The sequence below is a fragment of the Molothrus ater genome, chromosome Z (genome assembly GCF_012460135.2).
Source record: "Molothrus ater isolate BHLD 08-10-18 breed brown headed cowbird chromosome Z, BPBGC_Mater_1.1, whole genome shotgun sequence".
Lineage (NCBI taxonomy): Eukaryota > Metazoa > Chordata > Aves > Passeriformes > Icteridae > Molothrus > Molothrus ater.
Window position 1 is genome coordinate 15,419,997 of NC_050511.2, and position 21,138 is coordinate 15,441,134.

The 21,138-nt window shown below is 39.3% G+C and overlaps 1 protein-coding gene across 2 annotated transcripts in view; it reads left to right on the top strand.

Annotated features, from left to right (window-relative positions):
• The window catches only part of PARP8 (poly(ADP-ribose) polymerase family member 8), a 124,625-nt gene extending 104,044 nt beyond the window's left edge, over nt 1–20,581 (top strand). For both annotated transcript variants that reach the window (XM_036403034.1, XM_054517876.1), the window contains 8 exons: nt 167–215; nt 930–1,042; nt 1,212–1,284; nt 2,209–2,278; nt 4,295–4,371; nt 5,330–5,399; nt 10,222–10,306; nt 10,928–20,581. In XM_036403034.1, coding sequence (XP_036258927.1) covers nt 167–215; nt 930–1,042; nt 1,212–1,284; nt 2,209–2,278; nt 4,295–4,371; nt 5,330–5,399; nt 10,222–10,306; nt 10,928–11,030 — 640 coding nt within the window. In that variant the 3' untranslated portion in view covers nt 11,031–20,581. The remainder of the gene's footprint in view (nt 1–166; nt 216–929; nt 1,043–1,211; nt 1,285–2,208; nt 2,279–4,294; nt 4,372–5,329; nt 5,400–10,221; nt 10,307–10,927) is intronic.
• Nucleotides 20,582–21,138: the final 557 nt, after the last annotated feature.

Below are 21,138 nucleotides of genomic sequence, written 5' to 3' on the forward strand. Positions count from 1 at the left end.
CTGGACCTCATCTGGGTCATCTGATCTAATTTTCTAGTTAATTTTTGGCCTACTTCCATGTGGTAGGTTTAGAGGCCTGCAGCTGGGTGCTTTGTGATGGCCATTCATAACATATTTTTAAGTTTGGTTTGGTTACTACATCTAATACATCTGTTTCTTATTTTAGGGTTATATCTAGTAATAGATCGCATATTGTGAAGCTACCGGTGAATAGAGTAAGTGTCTGTGGGTTTTCTTGTTATTTTCTGATCTTTTTTATGCATTAGCATTTTAGGTGGGAGTTTACTAGCAAAACGTAGGTGTATGCATTCAAACTGATTGCATGGACTCCTTTAATAGACAAGGCAGTTTTAGGTCCTGATTTTTAGAAACATGTGAATATCTGAAACAGGTCAAGGGAATAATGTTCATAAAAAAACCTATTTGAGGTGAGTAGCTCAAATTCAGGTGTCTGCCTTGTAATCATCTGGAATTAGATGAGAAAAACATCACTTTTTGGTTTTTTTACCATATAGAATATTAGATGCAGAATTGTACAGAAAGCAGTGCACACAAACTTTCTGTATCAGGAGATCCACATATAAGTAACTTCTGATTAAGGGCGCAGTAATACGCAGCCTTCCAAATAACCTTAATTCAAACTCATCTGTGATAGAATGCTATGATGAAATTGTTCAGTTTAATTACTAAAGCCATTTTAGATTTTCCAAAAACTTCCATATGTTTCATAAACTGTAAGTCATTCTTACTGTTTGATTTCAGCTTGAAACTGTGGAAGTGAGACCAATTTCAACTTAGTTCGTGTAGTTATTTAGATGCAGTCATCTATGGCGTGGAAAAGCATGATATCTTAAGGATTGCCACCAGAGAATTACAATACTTTCATATTAATCAACTTCTCTTCACATGTGCACTCTTATATTTGACAGCAACTGAAGTTTATGCACACTCCCCACCAGTTCCTTCTTCTCAGCAGTCCACCAGCCAAAGAATCCAATTTCCGAGCTGCTAAAAATCTATACGGAAGTACCTTTGCATTTCAGTGAGTACATATATTCCTAATAACCAAAGGTTATTGAAATGCCATGCTATACTTTTTACTTTTGGCATTTGAGGTTTGCAGCTGTGAATCTACTGTCTTAAAGGATTTCTGATGTAATTTTTGCATTTTACACTGTGAATTTTATGGCTTCCTTTTTCATTTTATTTAGTGGTTCACACATTGAAAATTGGCATTCCATCCTGAGGAACGGCTTAGTTGTTGCTTCCAATACAAGGCTGCAGGTAAATAAACAAAATAGATTTTAGCTAACCTGTGCATACTTGGTTACATACTAGCTTTGACAAGTTTTCAGGGGGTTTCATTCTGGTAGCCATATATAGCTAGAAGAAGGGATAATTTCAAATACCATCTTGTTTCCTGTGAAAAGTACTTTTCTGATGCAATTAAGATGAAGTAATGTTCTGCTAAAACATCTAGAAAATCTCTTTGTGGGAATCAGTGTTTCAGTTTTATGTGGCAGAGCAGCACCTCTAGGAGGCTTCGCTCGGTACTGCTTAAAAGCAGTCGCAAGTGAAAGTCAGAGCTGCCTAAACTGTCTCGGTGTCTTAGGATCATGAAACATGCTAGAGTTACAGGAACTAGGCTTGCAGCACTTTGTCTGCCTCTGATTTCTTTGGCAATGGAAGCATGAAGTGTGCTGGCCATAAGGGATCTAATGCAAACTTCTCAGACTGAATCATCAGGACACCACTATTGCAGAGCAAAGCAGGCACTACAGAGGGACTGGGGAGCTCTAATGCAGAGTTTTTTAGCATTGTGGTTAGCAGCTCTCCCCAGAGCTGAGTCCATGTACCTTGGAAGAGGATCCCAGGGCATATTTGGTCAAGTACAGGAACACTCTTTATAGACATCCTCCATAGTAATATTAGATTTAAAAACAGAAACCACAATCTTATGTGTAAGTCTTACATAAAATTTTGTGTGGGCATCTGGTTTTTTGTTTGGACATAATTTCCAGGATATATATATATAAAAAATAATTTTATACTCAGGGCATGATTTTTAAAAACACTTATTTGAACACTGTTAATTACCTGAAATAAATGAGTAGGGTGGGTAAGCATGCTATGACCTGTTCCTGTAATTATTATTATTTTGTCCAGGTAACCAAATTAATGCTAAGTAATCACTCTGCTCTTTTTCAGCTCCATGGTGCAATGTTTGGAAGTGGAATCTACCTTAGTCCATTGTCAAGCATATCATTTGGTTACTCAGGTGATATTTATAGATCACTCTAAAGTTGGACAAATATAAGGGTGTATCTTATTCTGCTGTTTCTTCTTATAGCTTCACTGTTTAAAACATTATATTCAATTTAATTTTCGTTGACCATGATTAAATTTATTCCAAAAGAGAATTTTTTTTATAAATAATAAGAAAATAGAAAATTACCTTGTTAAACACTGTCCTTATTTTTCAATATGCTTAGAATTCTTAAGCTGTGCTTGAAGTAAATATTTGCTAATACTGAATGCTGTATGTAGTAGGTCTTGATGATTCTGCTGAAATCCAACTTTGTGATTTTTGTCAATGCCTGCCTAAGTTCCATCTAACTTTACCCATGAGTTCATGGTCTTTTATGACTTCATCTGACAAAACAAGTATTGATCAATAGACATGTTCAAAACTGTATATTTAAGAGTATTCCCAAGTATCACCATGTCAAGATTACATTAGAAAGTACAGTTCAATGTGTTTATTTTAGCCTGAGAAGGAACATAATTTGTTCCACTATTGAATACTAAAGTGAGTTGCGCAGAGTTTTCCATGTAAGAAGGAAATAATAAACAAAAGCATATTAAAAACAAGACAGTGGATACGTATTGAGTGGATACGTATTGAGAAGTTAAAGGGATTTTAAAATATAGTGACTTTCTTCTTTAGATGTGTAGTATTTACCATTTCCTCACATATGAAAGTGCAGGTATATAGTTTAGTGTGTGTCCATGTGCATGTATATGATCCTGAGAGTTTTGGTTTGCTTTCTGAAACTCAGTGTTTCTAGGTCATGTTTTAGGAGCTCAGCTTTTTGATCTACTATTTGAGGAACTTCAACATCAGTTATCTCTAGATGCACTTTTAGCTTGTCAGAGATTACATGAGTATGAAGGCTTCTTAGGTCTCACTGAATGTGCTGGTTGTAGTATCCTTATCTAACAAAGTGTCTTTCCTTTTGGACAATACTGCTTTGTCAACTTCAGTGTGCTATTGCTCCTCTCTCTGCCTGTCTTGGCCTCTACCATCCTGTCTCCTCCAGAAAGGAGGCTTGTGTTCCACTGAAGTGTGTAATCCTTGATGCCAATAAAAACCATGAAGGAGTCCTGCACATTCACATTGATGAAGGAGTCCTACACATTCCTTCAAAGAGTTAGCTTTGCCATAATTCACTCATATTTGCAAAGTGCCAAATAATGGAAGTGTTCAAGGTCAGGTTAGACGGGGCTCAGGTCTAGCGGAAGATGGGTGTCCTTACCCATGGCAGAGGGGCTGGAACAAGATGATCTTTCAGGACCCTTCCCAACCCACAATATTCCATGATTCTGTGAAATACAGGGTCCTGGAAACTCAGGGAAGCCCCTAGTATCATGCAAAACAGGAATTTTACATAAGCCAACATGAGAGATATGAATGAAATCTGAGGCACAAATGTAGATGTTTCAGTTCCTGAGATGGAATTGGATCAAATGTTACTAATAATTTAATATTTTGTGTGTAGATAAGGAGATCAAACCAAGGTAGATTTCAAAACTTAAATTGTCTACTCTTACAAATTAATTAGACTTTTAATCAAATTTCATCAAGTGCTAAAGAAGTATATCTAAAGTTCTTTCTCTCATGATTTTTGCCTTCCCACCCACAGTAATCAGATTTTTATTTCAGCCTGAATAGGGTCAAGTGGACTGAGGACGTGCTGACCTACAACCCCATTAAGTCAACACATAAGAATATTCCTGATCTGAATTCGGTAGCATTTAAGCTCAGGTTTATCTGCTTTTGCACCTACTTAATGCTAACTTGACTTTGCTAAAGTCTTTGCAATACATGCAGAGGTACCTGTAATTTACAGGATTTATATTGTGATATTCTGTGACAGAGTTAACCAGCTTTTTGAGTGCCATGCAAAAGACAGACTGTGATTCTCACTGTGCTACCTCTTCCATTCTCATAGTGAACTCTGCTTTTTATGGTATTTATAGGCCAGGGTATCTTACATGATTTTAATATCCCTAGGGATGAACAAGAAGCAGCAGAAGGTGTCAGCTAAAGATGAACCAGCTTCAGGCAGTAAGGGCAGTAATACATCACAGGTATGGTACATCAACTGTCTCTGGAAGAATAGTGGGATTTATTATTGGGAACTTAGTAGCTGAAAGAGAGGTAATATTTCCTTTGTGCAACTTACCAGTGTTATTGCATTGAATGAAATCAACAACTTCAGAGACTGCAAATATCAAATACAGTTCAACTGCTCCTGTAAAAATTTACGGAGCATATTGCAGACTTTGTGCCGTTCTTTTCCAAGCAGAAGAATTTAGGAAGAGAATGAAGATGAAATACAGGCTGCATTATGGCCCCTGGCAACCCCTTGCCTTCTGAGTTTTAGACTTCCAGAACAATGATGCAAAAGAAATTGAGAATGGTTATTGCTGGGAAATAAGCAGCATTTAATTTATAGCAAGCAATTTTTTCTTTTTCACAAATTTTACATGTTGAACATTACAATTCTGCTGTATCTAAAGCAAACTCACAGCATCTGTGCACAGGGCTAAATTTCAAGAAACTATCTTATATCTGTCTCCATGATTAACACATAGAAATTACAGAATAATCTGGCTTTAAAGGTAGTTTGGCATGTCCCAGTAGAAGCTCTCAGAAGTAGGAAGGAAAATAAAATATCAGGGTAATGACCAAAGAATTAGTGACTATTTACCTTTCTTTTCTTTTTTTTTTCCTGATATTAATTTGTTTTTCAGTAACACTGATATTTCTGATAATATTTTTAATTTTGCAATAATTAGGCACTTTTGGATATTATTTTTCTGGATAAAGGAGTTCAAATATCTCCTACAATAATGCAAATAAGTAATAGGGTTTTTTTTTATAAATTCTATTACATTTAGAGATAAAATAGAGACATTTTAGAAAGACTGCCTCTACCTTTTTTCATTAATAAATCACTGAAAATAGCAGCTGTCTCCTTTGTTGCTTTATGTCTCTGTTTGTTTTACTGTGCTAATTCTATTTTCTCACTTTTTTACATCTCAGTCCCAGAAGAAAGGACAGCAGTCACAATTTTTGCAAAGCCGTAACTTAAAATGCATAGCCTTATGTGAAGGTAAGCTTGGAAGCCCTTGTGAAGCTGCTTTAGTCATGGCCACAGGATGCACAGGTTACAGGCTGCAAATCAGTGGGAGCGTTAGTTGGTTGTTTAGGTAAGAAACTACTGGTAGGTGTAGGAGTACCTGCTCAACAGCTGACCTTTATGCTCCAGTAAGAACATTTCCTCTCTTTGAACAGAACCTATAGCAGATGCTGAGTTGTCATGGAATATCATATACATATAGTGACTGATCATCTGGTCTGTGTTTCAAATGTGATCCTCTTCCTAAACCATCAAGAAAACCAAAGTCATGTCCTTTATTTGAAGCACTGACTTCTTGCAAGCTCTTGACAAATGCTTTAAACACATGAAAGTCAGGAAAAAACACCTTTAATATAGAATTTCCAAACAATTTTTCATTGTTCAAACAAGCATACTGATCATTTGGCAACCAGTATGTGCTCTTTGTTTGCTTCAGAAATTTTGGGAAGTTAAAATCTAATGCTTGAGTACAGTCATTCTTGAAAGAATTGGCTATTCTGTTAATAACTAGTGAAACCTCAGCAGGTTTTAAGAACAAATTGTGACATTTGAATAAGAAGTGCACCTTAGTTAGGAGCTAGTCTTAGAAATTACATTAACCTAATTTGCCTATCATTTGGAACATTTGATTGTTTTAAAAAGTAAAAACTAAGAATGTGGAAAATGTAGTATTTAAAAATAGAATCTTTCAGCTGTATAGACGTAAGGATGTGTCAGTCAACATGAAAATGCAACTTGAACTGTAGAGAAAATACAGAATTTTAGTTCTAAAACTTACATATGGAACAATATTAATTACTTGGCCTTTTATGCCTTAATTTTTAAATGTAAATTACATCTTTCACAAGGACTTTTTATCCATGTTTTTCTTTCCTTTCATTTATTAATGGATTACCAATTTTATAAGAGTCAATTTCAAATATTTGGTAAAATACATTTTGCAGCTTTCATATTCATTTCTCTGTGTAAGAAGGTGGTTTAGGGAAGATGATTAATAAAGATTTTATGTAAAATTAATTGCAAGAAATGTTTGTTAAAAATTGCAATTCATGAAAGAAGTAGTATAAAAATTGAATATGCATGCAGTTACATTAGTGTTAGAATAAAATAAACCAGGTTATTTCAGTGCCTCACGACTGTCACCCAAGTCCAATCCTGACCAATTCAGGGCTGCCCAAACTTTAAGGCATATCATTAAGAGCATTGTTTAAATGCCTCTTAAACACTGACAGGTTGGGCACACCAACCACTCTGTAGGAAGCCAGTGTTTGACCAGCTATTATGGTTCAGCCCCAGCCAGCATCCACAGCCACTCACTTTCCCCCAGCAGGGCTGGGGAGAGTCCAAAGGGTAAAAGCCCAAAAGCTCATGGGTTGAGATAAAGACGTGTTAATAGGGAAAGCAAAAGCCCTGCATGCAAGCAAAGCCAAACAAGAAATTAATTCACTGCTTCCAACAGAGCTGTTCAGCCATGTCCAGGCCCCATCACGTGTAGAGGTTACTTGGGAATACCAACACCATCTCTCCCCTTTCCTCCTTCTTTCCCTCACTTTGAATGCTGAGCATGATGTCACATGGTCTGGAATATCCCTTTGGTCAGTTTGGGTCACCTGTCCCGGCTGTGTCACCTGCCAACCTCCCATTAATCCCCAGCTTTCCTGGAGTGTGGCAGTATGAGAATCAGAAAAGGCCTTGGCTGGCTCTGTGTGAGCCCTGTTCAGCAATAACAAAAACACGTCTATACTATCAATGCTGTGTTCAGCACAAATCCAAAAACTGTCCCCTGCCAGTCACTGGGAAGAAAATTAATTCTACCCCAGTCCAACCTAGCATGCCACCCTCTCAATTAAGAAATGCTTTGAAATGTCCAGTCTAAACCTCCTCCAGCACAGCTTTGAATCATTCCCACACTGTGCCCTTGCCCTCCTCAGGAAGCTGCACAGTGGTGAGGTCACCCCTCAGCCTCCTTTTCTCCAAACCAGACAAGCCAAACCCCTCCATTACTGTCCAGGACATGTTCTCCAGCCCTCCCACCAGCTGTTTCCCTCCTCAGGAAGCACTGAAGGACCTTCCCATCCTTCTCCACCTGCAGAGCCCAGCAGGCCCCTGGCGAGGCCGCCCCCAGGCTGAGCCCAGCAGGCCCATCCCCTCCCTGGGCCAGTGTGCCCTGCTCCGTGCTCTGGGATGGGCTTTGGCTGTGCCCTGCTCCATGCTCTGGGATGGGCTTTGGCTGTGCCCTGCTCCGTGCTCTGGGATGGGCTTTGGCTGTGCTCTGGGATGGGCTTTGGCTGTGCCCTGCTCCATGCTCTGGGATGGGCTTTGGCTGTGCCCTGCTCCATGCTCTGGGATGGGCTTTGGCTGTGCCCTGCTCCGTGCTCTGGGATGGGCTTTGGCTGTGCCCTGCTCCGTGCTCTGGGATGGGCTTTGGCTGTGCCCTGCTCCGTGCTCTGGGATGGGCTTTGGCTGTGCCCTGCTCCATGCTCTGGGATGGGCTTTGGCTGTGCCCTGCTCCGTGCTCTGGGATGGGCTTTGGCTGTGCCCTGCTCTGTGCTCTGGGATGGGCTTTGGCTGTGCCCTGCTCCGTGCTCTGGGATGGGCTTTGGCTGTGCTCTGGGATGGGCTTTGGCTGTGCCCTGCTCCGTGCTCTGGGATGGGCTTTGGCTGTGCTCTGGGATGGGCTTTGGCTGTGCCCTGCTCAGTGCTCTGGGATGGGCTTGGGCTGTGCCCTGCTCGGTGCTCTGGGATGGGCTTTGGCTGTGGCCTGCTCCGTGCTCTGGGATGGGCTTTGGCTGTGCCCTGCTCAGTGCTCTGGGATGGGCTTTGGCTGTGCCCTGCTCAGTGCTCTGGGATGGGCTTGGGCTGTGCCCTGCTCCATGCTCTGGGATGGGCTTTGGCTGTGCCCTGCTCCATGCTCTGGGATCGGCTTTGGCTGTGCCCTGCTCCGTGCTCTGGGATGGGCTTTGGCTGTGCCCTGCTCAGTGCTCTGGGATGGGCTTGGGCTGTGCCCTGCTCCATGCTCTGGGATGGGCTTTGGCTGTGCCCTGTTCAGTGCTCTGGGATGGGCTTTGGCTGTGCCCTGCTCTGTGCTCTGGGATGGGCTTTGGCTGTGCCCTGCTCCGTGCTCTGGGATGGGCTTTGGCTGTGCTCTGGGATGGGCTTTGGCTGTGCCCTGCTCCGTGCTCTGGGATGGGCTTTGGCTGTGCTCTGGGATGGGCTTTGGCTGTGCCCTGCTCAGTGCTCTGGGATGGGCTTGGGCTGTGCCCTGCTCGGTGCTCTGGGATGGGCTTTGGCTGTGGCCTGCTCCGTGCTCTGGGATGGGCTTTGGCTGTGCCCTGCTCAGTGCTCTGGGATGGGCTTTGGCTGTGCCCTGCTCAGTGCTCTGGGATGGGCTTGGGCTGTGCCCTGCTCCATGCTCTGGGATGGGCTTTGGCTGTGCCCTGCTCCATGCTCTGGGATCGGCTTTGGCTGTGCCCTGCTCCGTGCTCTGGGATGGGCTTTGGCTGTGCCCTGCTCAGTGCTCTGGGATGGGCTTGGGCTGTGCCCTGCTCCATGCTCTGGGATGGGCTTTGGCTGTGCCCTGTTCAGTGCTCTGGGATGGGCTTTGGCTGTGCCCTGCTCCATGCTCTGGGATGGGCTTTGGCTGTGCCCTGCTCCATGCTCTGGGGTGGGCTTTGGCTGTGCCCTGCTCCGTGCTCTGGGATCGGCTTTGGCTGTGCCCTGCTCGGTGCTCTGGGAGGGGCTTTGTCGTCAGGGCTGCCCGGGCACTGCTGACCCACCCTGAGCCACCCCTCTCCCACTTCACCCCTGTGCCCGGTGTCACTCCTTCCCAGGTGCACAATCCACCATTTGGACTTGACAAATTTCACCCCATTTAAGATTGCTCAGTGCTCCAATCTATCTAGATCCTTCTGCAAGGCCTCTTGTACCTCAAAATTATCCACAGCACCTCCCAGTCTGGATCATCAGCAAAACCTGCTACTGGTGCACTCACCTCCAGCACTGATACAGAACTGGCCCTGGAATGGAGCCCTGAGGAACACCACTGGTGTGACCAGTCGCCAACCAGATGTTGCCCCACTCACTACAACCCTTTGGGCTCAGTCCCTCAGCCAGTTTTTCACCCACCACTCCATGAACCTGCTCATCACACAGCTCAACAACTTGTTGAGAAGGATGCTCTTCAAATGCATTTAGATATCTTCAAAGGTAGATTGACGGTAATAGCTTCTAGTTAGCAATGGAAAGCTTTCTCTCCTGTGCTGTCCTCATTTTGCTGGTAAACAACCCCTCGTCAAATACGTAGAGCAAGCTTTGGCAAGCTTTTTTGAACCTCTTGAGTCATAATTGCTTTGTTTTAAATATTTGGTAGTACTGCACATCCCATGTATAGCAGTTTCAGGCTTTGTCTTAAGCATCTTGGTTTCAGATCAACCATCACTAAACACAAATATCTGTTCCAAGTGCTGGTTAGATGTCTCAGACCATCTTTAACAGCCCTATGGCTTTTTAAATTCAGGTTTTAATAAGTATATTTTTAAGCTTTCATTCAATTTAACAACTTTGTCCCATACATCAAACATCTATTTTTTCAGAAAAGTATATTTTGGAAACAAGAATCAAGTTCATCTCCCTTCTTGTACTAGGAGCCAACTCAAAATCTGCACTGCAGCACAGACATGTAGAGGAAAGCTACACATTCCCAAAAGGCCATTTACGATATATAAAACCCAAAATCTTTTAGAACAGTTTTCCAGGCATGTTTTCATCACTATGAAATTTGTTCTTTCTCTGACAGTGATAACCTCACCTGATCTGCACAAACATGGGGAGATATGGGTAGTTCCCAACACGGATCACGTGTGTACAAGATTTTTCTTTGTGTGAGTACAAAGCTTTTCTTAACATTCAACTTCATACTAGACCTTTTTCTTATGTTTCCTCCAATAGCTGTAATTAAAGTAGATAAAAGACATTTCTTCCTAATTTTGTTCAGTATTCCTTCATCTTTTATCTTTTACTGTACTTACTTGTGCTAGAAATGTATGGATAAGCTAGTGTCAGAAGTTTAGTAAATGTCTTTAATACAAATGAATGGAAAGTTCATTATTTTTCCTGTTCAGTGGCATTACTTCATGTTATAGTAAATCTGTCCATGTATTGTGAAGCACAATTTCTGTTTGGCTGTGTGTATTTAAGCTGAGGAATTCATTAAAGGCTTCCTGTCTGTGCTGTGAGCATTTCCCCCTTTCACCTAATATTTGTCCCCTTTGGGTCCTAGTGGCTAATTCAGCCTCAGGGTTTCAGTGACAATGGCAGCCTTACCGCCTCCTAAACTCCCCAGAGTTTAGGATCTGCATATAAAGATGAAGCACGGCAGAGCACCTCAGTAGAAACATGTGAACATACGGAATAAGCACTCAGAGAATCAGATTTTTTTGATGTTTTTACGTAGATTAATAAAACACTAATGTGATATTATTTTCTGTACTTTTTTTTTTTAGTTATGAAGATGGTCAAGTGGGTGATACAAGTATAAATACACAGGAACCAAACATTCATAAAGAGATTCTTCGAGTCATTGGCAATCAAACTGCTACTGGTTAAAAGGACCACTCTTATTTAATTGATGTGAAGCCTTCCTCAGTCTCAAAGCTGGATTTTGAACTGAAGAAGATGCAAAAAACTAATTTATTATTACTACACTAAGCAAATTAACCATTTGAATACTTACTGTTTTCTTACTTAGTATTTCGTATCTCATCAAAATACCTGAGATGATATCAATTAGCAACTGTAGGGGTGCAAAGTCTATTATTATACTAAAACAATTAATAATTAAATAGGCATTTGGGTTGCTCACAATAAACAGACATTAAAAAGGACTTTCGTGCTGATATTTTTATACTAAACTTCAATTGGAAGTTTTAGTACTGTATACTGGTATTTTAAATTTAGAATGACTGAATTACAAGTAAGAGAGAAGATTTTATAGCGGAGCACCTGTATTATGCAGGATACTTTGCAATAAGTAAAATATTCTCATATTAAAACACAATAAAAGGTTGTCTGGAATATGTAAAATTGAAGAGATTGGTTACCTGCAGCTGTCTTTGATTCTTTTTATTTTACTCAAATGCAGTTAGAATTTAGACTCAAAGGTGAAAACAACAATGCGTTTTTTATTTACTGGGTGCAACAAGGCAAAATGAATGTGATGGTATATGTTCAGCTTTCTTTATTTTCTCTGGAACACTGTCTTACCCATTAAGCAGCTCAGTTGCATTTTTTAATTATATGAGCCTCAGAAACACCTGGAAAACCTAAAGCTGTTAATTTTCTTTTTAGAATTTTTGGGTTTATATACTAGATTTTACAATTTCATTAGATCAACAAGATTTTTTAATGTTTGCATCTTAACTTCAGTGAAATTGCTCTGTGATGAAATTTATCCACATATTTTAAAGTATGTGCTGAGTTAAGGCTTTTACATGGTTGAGTTGATTGTTGGTACATCAGAAAATATATACAAATGCAAAATTCTACTGATTTTTGTCTTGGTAAAATAGTTTTATTAGTTAATTTCTAAGCTATAAGAAATCAGTTTAAATATCTCTGTCTTTTAAATTAACTGTGGTTTTTTCCACGTGAGTAGGATGGCAACACAGATAGAGAAGGGTCCAATCTCCAAGACAAAAAGCATACCCTGTGCCCTGATGAATGCCTTTGGCAGTCCTCATGGTGGCTATCCCGAAGCATCAATCACACCCTTGAATATGGAGAGCAGTTGAACTTTCCCATCTGTGCAACTACTGTGAGCCACCTCAGAAAGCAAAAATAGACTGAAACCTCTCTTATGTTACTTTCATAATAAAGATACTAAAGCACCAAATAACAGCACAAGAGAGCACAGCTGTGTTTGTTTCTTTTAAAGAGAACTGATTTAGATATGCTGTAATGGATGATTCCTTCCTTCTAGTTCATGCTACACTCCTGTATTACTTGCTGCAGTTGAAGTGCCCTACAAGTTAATAGTGGTATTTGGCCTAGGAGCATAGATGGGATGTATTTTAGCATTCTATACTTATTTGCTTTAGTGTTAATTTTTCTGGGTTCATATCCAGACTTGTAAAGCAAATTCTGTTTGCATATCCCCATTTTGCTGTTAGTTCTATTGACTTGCCCTCTCATTTGGGGGACCTCTTAGAGAAACACTACTCCAATTGTTGTCTTTCATGTTGGGACACAGGTTAACTTCTTGAAACAAAGAGGTTTCCAGAAATTTGTCTGTCTACATAAGGACTGCCATAGATTGTGTAACTGCAAAAAGTCAACATAATTCAGAAGTGGAGCTGAAACCCTGGCGTGACCATCTCTGTAATGGTGCTCCCATATGTGTCTGAATCACTCTGTTTTGCCTAACAAAAAGAAACTGGGAAGCAAGTCCACAAAGATGTTCTATGATTATTTCCTGAGCTGATAGTCCACCACTCTGGGATGCCTTTTTTTAAAAAGAACAGGAGAAAAGAGAGTTGAGAATGAGTGAACTGGAGAAGCCAAGTAAACAGTCATCTTCCCCGTCCCCTCAAGTTTATAGCAGGGTCAGAAATTAAACCCTTGAAGAAAGGAATCTGAAATATAGCTAATGAGTTGACCTCTGTTTGGATTGTGGGGTTGTGATACTGGTCTTGCATGGTGCCATCATAAGTACAACCCCAGGAAAGGGAAGAGAAAAATACATTGCTGCCAAATTTTAAGACTGCTTCGAGGTTTGCTTTAAATGGATGAGCCACAGCAAGGGACAGTGTGGGGGAAAGCAGGACTCCAAGTTGTATGGAGGCCTTGCTGTTGTGCCTGTCTCAGGGAGAACTTTGGTGACTGACTTAAGAGGGGAGAAGGATAGTGAACAAGAATAAAAGGTAGATTGTGACAAGCACAGGGGTTACAAACCAGTTGAAGAGGGCAAAGCCTTTCAGGGAGAAAGGTAGTTCTGAAGAGACAAGATGGCATTAGCAGCTCAGGTCCCACGTGGTGCATGGCAGGAAAAGGGACTGGCAGAACCACGCTGCAGCATGGGGATACACAACCCATAGCAATATGGGGCAGTCCAAGCATGCCCCAGCATCATGCCTGGGGCAACAGGGCCACTTGAAAAGCTGTCACTAGGCTACAGTGCAGAGACATAAGCCTGGTGTCACACATAAACAGCAATTGAGCTAGAACAAAATTCTTTGGCCAGAAACTCAGTCACATTTTTCTTTAGCCAGTATATTAATGAGAAACTTCCAAAGCTTTGTATTATTTGCAGGGGAATTTGAATCTTCAGATCATTTAACAAAGTATTAGTTCTCATTATTTTCAAAAGATGAGGGGAAGGAGGCATGTTCATTTGGCATCTGTTACTCCTTATATAGGAAACGTCAAAGCCAAAAGACTTTTATCACCAAGAACTGGAATGAAAAAGCCTGAGGATAAGATTTTCTTTTAAGGATTTTCCTTTGAGGTTTTTTGCAAAGGTGGCAGTTGCATGTAGCCAAATGCTTCCAAATAACTTGCATTAACATGGAATCCAGGGGATGAAAAATAAAAATCCCAGAGCAAGACCCTGTGTTATGGCTAGAGCCCTTGCATTTTCATTTCTCGCTTACCATGCTCACATATTAGTGACAGACCAGTCATTGTAACTCCTGCTGTAAAAGATGCAGGCTTTCCAAAGATGGCTTTTAATCAAAGCAAGTAGAGCGCCAGGCTCTGCCATTTCTCTTGATAGAAATTTCCACTAAGTCATTGCTGTCACCATAGCCAGTATGGAGCAACCAAGGGAGTTATAGGTAAATAACTTTCTAACTTCTTGCTACATCCTACAACAAAATGCAAGCCCTCCTCACAGTGGAAAGGTTTGACAAAAAATTGTCTTAGTCCTTTGATGTTGCACTCTAATTATGAATTGCTGTATTTATACTGCTGAGTATTTAAATATTGTGAAAGGAATCCAGAAATATGCTTTTAAATCTTCCTTGAGATTCAGGCAAGTATTGAGCATTCAAGGGCTGAATTAAGCAATTTGAAGTATCTTCTTCTATGATATGAATCAACATGGCCCTGTTGTCTTCAACAGTACTACACTGCTTTGATAACCAAATCTTTGGCTTCCTATTACTTACCATAAAGTGGCCAGGTCGTGTAATATTTTGGTTAATGTTTTACAAGAACTAATCAATGACATTGGAATATTTTAGGCTTAACTTTTTTCCTCTACAGCCCTTGAAAAAATTCTTAAGCCAAATGATTTTAACATATAGCTGTTGGTACTAAAATGCATCTGATGAATTATGCTAAGATTGTCCTTTGTTAATAAAAATAAAAACTCACTCCAGATTAAGACTTTGTGCATAGATCAATTAAACTTTGCTTATAATCACTTACTACTGTGAAAACAATTAGCTTAATTCCTACAAGGATAAATACAAAATGGAAAAAGACATCCAAAAGGGAACAACTGAATTAAAAGATTCATGGTTAAGGAGATACAAAAAGCCCCCAAACTCTAAGCAAATGCAAAAGTAGTATCTAGTTACTGAAGAATTATAATAATTTAGACAGATTTTTTTCTTGGCTTTGGGAAATGAAAGTGAGATACAAAGAATATGAGCCATGACTCACCACATGCAACCTCTGCTGGCAGTGCTGCTGCAGCTGGAATGGCCTTGGCCACCCATTCTCTTCTCTCCTGTGGCACACAGCATCCTGCGGTGTTTTATTTGCAAAATTCAGGTGTTAATCTGGTGTCTGTGCAATTTCTTCATTACAAACACCACCTCAAGGTGAAGGATGAGCCTGTTGAATAAACCGAGCAAGGTCTGTTGCTTGTAGATCAGTTAGGATTCTGTGAAACACCTGAAGTTGTTCAGAAATGATCTTGACTACAGTCAGATGAATTTATTCCTTAAAAAAATTCCACTCAGGAGTGGAGTGACACGTGCTTCAGAAGGGGATAAATAAAAGGGGATAAATAAAAGGGGATAAATAAAAACGGGAAAGTTTGCTCCAAGCAGAGCGTCATTCTGTGTGCACCGTTCTGTGTGAAGTGCACAAGGATGTCGCCAGGAGTTTGAATTTCCCAATTTGTGTTTGGAAACCGGTCTGAAAGCACTGACCTCCTCTGTCTGTCCTGGCATGTTAGTGTTGTACTCCTGCTCACTGGCTGCAGCAACAGCCACTGACGAGAGCTGAAGGAATAAGACAGCTTGAACTGCTGTTCCATAGCGTTTTGATTGCATGCTTCTGCTAAGTTTCAGTCTGACACAGAATAGCTAGGATGTAAATTACTGCCCATTACACTTTGCATTGGGATTTTGTACATGTACTAGGCATAAGGCTTTTGTAAAGGGGAAAAAAAGATTAGTTTTTAGATGAACATATCTACTGTGTTAAAAACCTGTTTAGAAGATTGCATTGATCATTTATCAAAAAGTCAGTAAAAATATTCCTTATACATAGACATTTAATTTAATGTTCTAAAAATAATTTTTGAACTTACCTAGTATATATTGTATGTTTGAACTTTAACAAACAGCCAGTCTTTTATGTAAACATAAAATATGCCAATGTTTCTTTTAACACCATAGCCTTTTTTTCTCCAAATAAATTTATTAAATTTTGTGCACAAAAATCATACTGCAGCCTGCTATTTAGCCTATGGTGCCTTAGAGTAACTCAAATATTTAACAAAATGGAGATAATGTAAATACTGCCAGAAGATCACTAAGGCCAAATATTTTCTCTATTCACTTTTTACTGCACTTGCTTTCTATTGCTATTTAAGCCTCTTTTATTCAGCTTTGTAACAGCTATAGCATTGTAGCCAATGTAAATGTTTACCTTCAATAAATCAGAATTTGTTCAACAAGCACTGGGCATTTGGGCACTATTTTGAGAACTCTGTTGGAAGTTAAAACAGCCATCTAAGAATTAAACTGCATCTGAAGCAGTTTCTTGACTTTTGCTAATCTCAATGACATCTAAAAGTTATGCCATGCTTTTACACATGTTTTTGAAGTAAAATTTTTTTGCAGTGGTCTTTTTAAAAACACTTAGATGAACAGTTAAAACCAGCTTTTCTTGCTGTGTTTATCTGAATGGGTCACCCAACTATAATAAAAACATTATTTTGCATGTACAGTATCATAAAATGCATAAAGATGTCTCAAGATGCTTTTTATAATTGCTTTTAAAGAAGTTCTCTGTTTTTCTGTAGAGCTGTTTTTGTCATGAAAACACAGCAAATATATGACAAACTGTGTCATACTTTAATGTGGCTATGTTTAAAGTATAAATACACATCTGCAACTCATAAAATATGCAGATGTTCGTGGGAATGGTTATTAATTCAATGAGTGTACTGTTTTTTTCACTGCCTGTGAGCTCATTTTAATTATATGGGTGGATGTAGCTTGAAACTTTTGAAAGTTTTACCTTTTGTTTGTTAAATTTGTTATTTTGTGATTGCAGATTTTGGATTGAAAGAGTCAAAGTGGTACTTATAATCTTTTGACTGCTGTGAAGCATATTACACAAATATGACTGTCAGAGAGACAAAAAGACACATCATTGCTATTCTAAATGACTGATAGTTTGCCTTTGTTTTAAGTGTAGAGGCTGGAGCTTGAATTCTCTAATGGAAGAGATATTTCAAATTTTGGGGATCTTGAATTTGGAAGCAGTAACCTCCAAACTCACAAAAGAAGAGCTGAATCAGTGGGGAAGTCTCAGACCTCTCTAGATTTGGTACCCATAGAGAGCACGAGGGACAGAATTTATATTTATATTTTATATTTTCCAAGTGGCTACATCACAAGTTCTCTCAATATGCACCAATATGAAGTTTTCTGCTGAGAAGGTCTTCGTTACGTTGTATTCACCTGTTGAACAGTTCCATGTGGGACCCAAGAGATTAGTAATCCAAACAGTAATTGACAGCAGTAAAAAAATTATTGCAATGGATAAGAGCTACAAATGCCCACATTGAATTTTTAACAGGAGGAAGATCAGAGTATCTTCTAAGAAAATATCACAATTGCAAAAAAGGACTTTAAAGGATATTAAGCTGTGTTTGCACACTTGACCAACTTCTCTATTTTGGAATTAGTGTGCAGTGCAGATTGAAGCAAGTAATTTTGCACAGAGGTCACAGCCTTGGCCCCCTCCAAGAGGGATTTGTCCTCCTGAGGCAGCCTAAATAGAGCTGCATCCATTGAATGAAGCCAGTAGTAGCCGAGGGCCACAACTTTGCTGCGCCCAGCTCTCAGCACAGTGCAAACACTTTAAGAGAAGAAAACTTAAGGAATGAAGCAAAGGGCTCAGAGCCTTGCAAAAATCTAGTGTCAAAACAGATGAAAAAAAGAACAGCACTTGGAAAAAATACTAAATTGGCATTTTTATTAAACAACATTGTCAATCCCTCAGGCTGATTTTCTTAAATGTTGCAAACATTTTCCATTCACAGTTAAGGGAGAGAAGTGTAATTCAACACACAGAAATTGAAGCCTCTGAACAGGGCATAAGACCCTTTTAGCATCAGCAGTCTGTAGCAAACCCATGTGCAAGGCGTCAGCTATTGGATTCCAGCCAGTTCCAGAAAACTGGCATTTTGCAAGATGCTGAAGCTGTGGGAATTGCACTAGCAGCAGGAACAGTGACTGCTGCAGAAGCAAGAACAGCACAAGTCTCCAGGGATTGTGTCTGGAGCAAAATACAGGAACTCCTGGCTTATGGTTTGCTCAACAAAAGCCAGAGCTTATCATCAGCAAAGCAATTCTAATTCATAACTTTTAAAGAGAAAGCTTTCCATTGTTAGGGAGAAATGAGAAGGGAAAAAAGAGTAGTTTTCTTCAACCTGCTGTACTGCAGCTGGATAGTTCAGTCTAGTAGCCTGTCTGGGGCAGTGTCCCACTGTACTTGCATGTAGCAGGTTTACTTACAGCACTAGTTAGCAACTTTCTTAGAGATCTAAGGCAGAAGGAGGAATGTCTCAATTAGCTGACAGTTCCTTGGAGCCAGTCATGTATTTTATATATAGTCTAATGGAGTCTGTACAGGTAACATATTCCAGAAAAGGAATAGGTGCGTGATACTGTCCTTGATGGTTTTCAAGTGTGATCAGACTCTTCTTCCCATGAGCTGCTGAAAAAACAATTTTGCTGATTGCTTAAAAAAACCCCTTAATCTCTCCTGATCTTTCCTTCTCTCCTAGACAATAGTTTGGAGTTTGGGTGTATTTCTGTTCACAAACATCTATCAAGGTTTATTCAGTATAAAGAGTTTCAAAGATGAGAGGAGTCAGAGGCCAAACTAATTGGAATAGGTATAAATGTAATTTGAATGTATATAGATGAAAATATGTAAGTATATATTTAAAAATTTGCATCTATTTGTAGGAGCGTAAGTTGAAACAGAACTTTTGACTCAAAACTAAGGATCAAAATTTCACTGTTTACAACACTTCTGAAAAATGCAGTGTATTACAAACAAGTTTTAACTACCCTAGTGTGATAGGTTTTGGTAGATCTGCCTTGCTGACTTTTTGTCAAGGACATGTTTTGCTAGAGGCTTTTAAATTTTTGCCTGTGGGGAATTCAGTCACTCCTCTTCTGTATGTGTTATCATAGCTGGCATGTTGTGCTTCATGCGGTATTCCATATGTGTGAAATTGTATTATTCCACTCTTTGGCTTTTTATTGTCTTACGCAAACTTTGATTTCATGCTTGCCATTCTGGTCAGTAGTACTGAGTATCAAAAATCCCAAGATCTTCTAGCACCAGTCTCATTTCAGATTCCTGCTGATACTTTATGCTTTGGAACTTTGCAGCTTTTTTTTTCAGCTGCATCTCTCCATTTTATGGCCTGGTTACAAAAGTTTTTGGGTGGTTGCTAAACACCTTGCTAAACCTGAAAGGTGGCACTTCTGTCTCTCTGAGAGTTGATTCATATTTTTTGCAAAGATCTCCTTTTTTTTTAAGTCTCCAGTGGTCTTCTTCACTACCAAAAATTAGAAAAAAATTAGAGGACTTGTTGGGGAGATGATTTTACTGTTTCTTATGTTGTTCAATGACTTCACATTCTGTATATCTATGCTAATGTGGGCTGAATTTCTGATTCATTGAATTTCTGGTTCTTTCCTGTTGCTTTAATTGCTCACAGAGCTAGCCTTTAGAAGAGCATCAGATATGAGCATTAAAGGACAATTCTGAGTATATTTCAGTTAAAATGCAAAAATATGCAGCCATGAATAGTAAAAAAAGTATTAAAATTATGGTCCTTCAATACAAAAATCATGTGTACAAGCTATTAACTTGCACATGAAAACAAGAATGTGTGGCCAGATAGGTATGCCAAAAAGGATGCTATTAAAAGCTAAAGAGTTTTATAAATACTATTTCCTGTCATAATTTCCTTTCATCTAAGCAAATTTGGCAGTGTAAGTTCAAAATACTCCCTACCTGTACTTCTTGCTCTGTCTTTAAACAGGGTTCAAATTGAACTGCTGGTCTTTCCTTCACAGATTCTTCTTTTCCCATGTTTTTATGAGGAAAGCTTACTGGGGTCTTAATTACTTTAAAGAGTGTTACTGATCTCCTAAATTAATCTGCTTGAAAAATTTCCATAGATTGGTTTGAAATGGGCTTTTTGATCAATAAGCTACCATAGGCATTTGCTTCCTTTCCATGGAGATTTCTTTTATGTTTGTAAACCTCAAGTCTTGAGTTTTTACTTGAACAAATCTTTTCTTAAGGGGATTGAAAGACTTGATGGTATGTGTGCATGAGATTTATTATGAAAATTTTACTTTTGTCTTTGTAAGTGGTGTCTCAGTGGCCTGGGCAGCAGATTCTTGGTGTAGTGCAGCAATTTATGAATTGGTCCCAATGAGGACTGATTTTGATTTTGGCTTTTAGGGTATCATTTACCCATTGGATAAAGCTAAAAATTCTGACTATTCTTATCAAATTCTGTTGTCTGTAAATTATGTTACTTTGTGTAAACTGTTCCTTTACATTATCTGCTCTGTGAATCTCTATTCATATATATTCCTGCCAACTCTACTATGCATGAATGCAAAGAAAGAAACAAAGGTACAATAAAGATGTGGTTCATGGTCCCTGCTGACTGGAAATTGTGTGTGGGTTCTTGTAGGGTAAAATATTGCAAAGGGTCACTCTAGCAGTTCTGTGAGTTGATCAGTTGTCTTTCATGCCCATCAGTGTTCCTGGGCCTGTTCATTTTGCTTGTATAGGCACAGCCAATCTGGTCAGACTTGATCTGTTTGTTTGTCTGGATCAAGATCTTTGCTGTGAAGTGACAAAGCTGTTCCTTCATAGAAGGTTACATTTGTGCTTGCTTTTCATTTTGTACAGTTTTCTATGACAAAAACAAATGCAAAATGGATAAAGGATACTATTATTTTGATTTGTAGCATTATTCCTACCTAATGAGTAAGTAAAAGTCATTCCACAGCATTCAGGCCTCTACATACACTTCAGTATCCACAATAATAGATTTTCTCTGACTATATATATATATATATATATATATATATATATGCTTGTATGCTTTTTAATTTTGATATATTCATTGCCTAGTAGGTCTTTGAATACAAGAAAGTGGGCACCATTGTTTTATATACACAGAGATTGTCTAGACTTGCTAAGAAAGCTG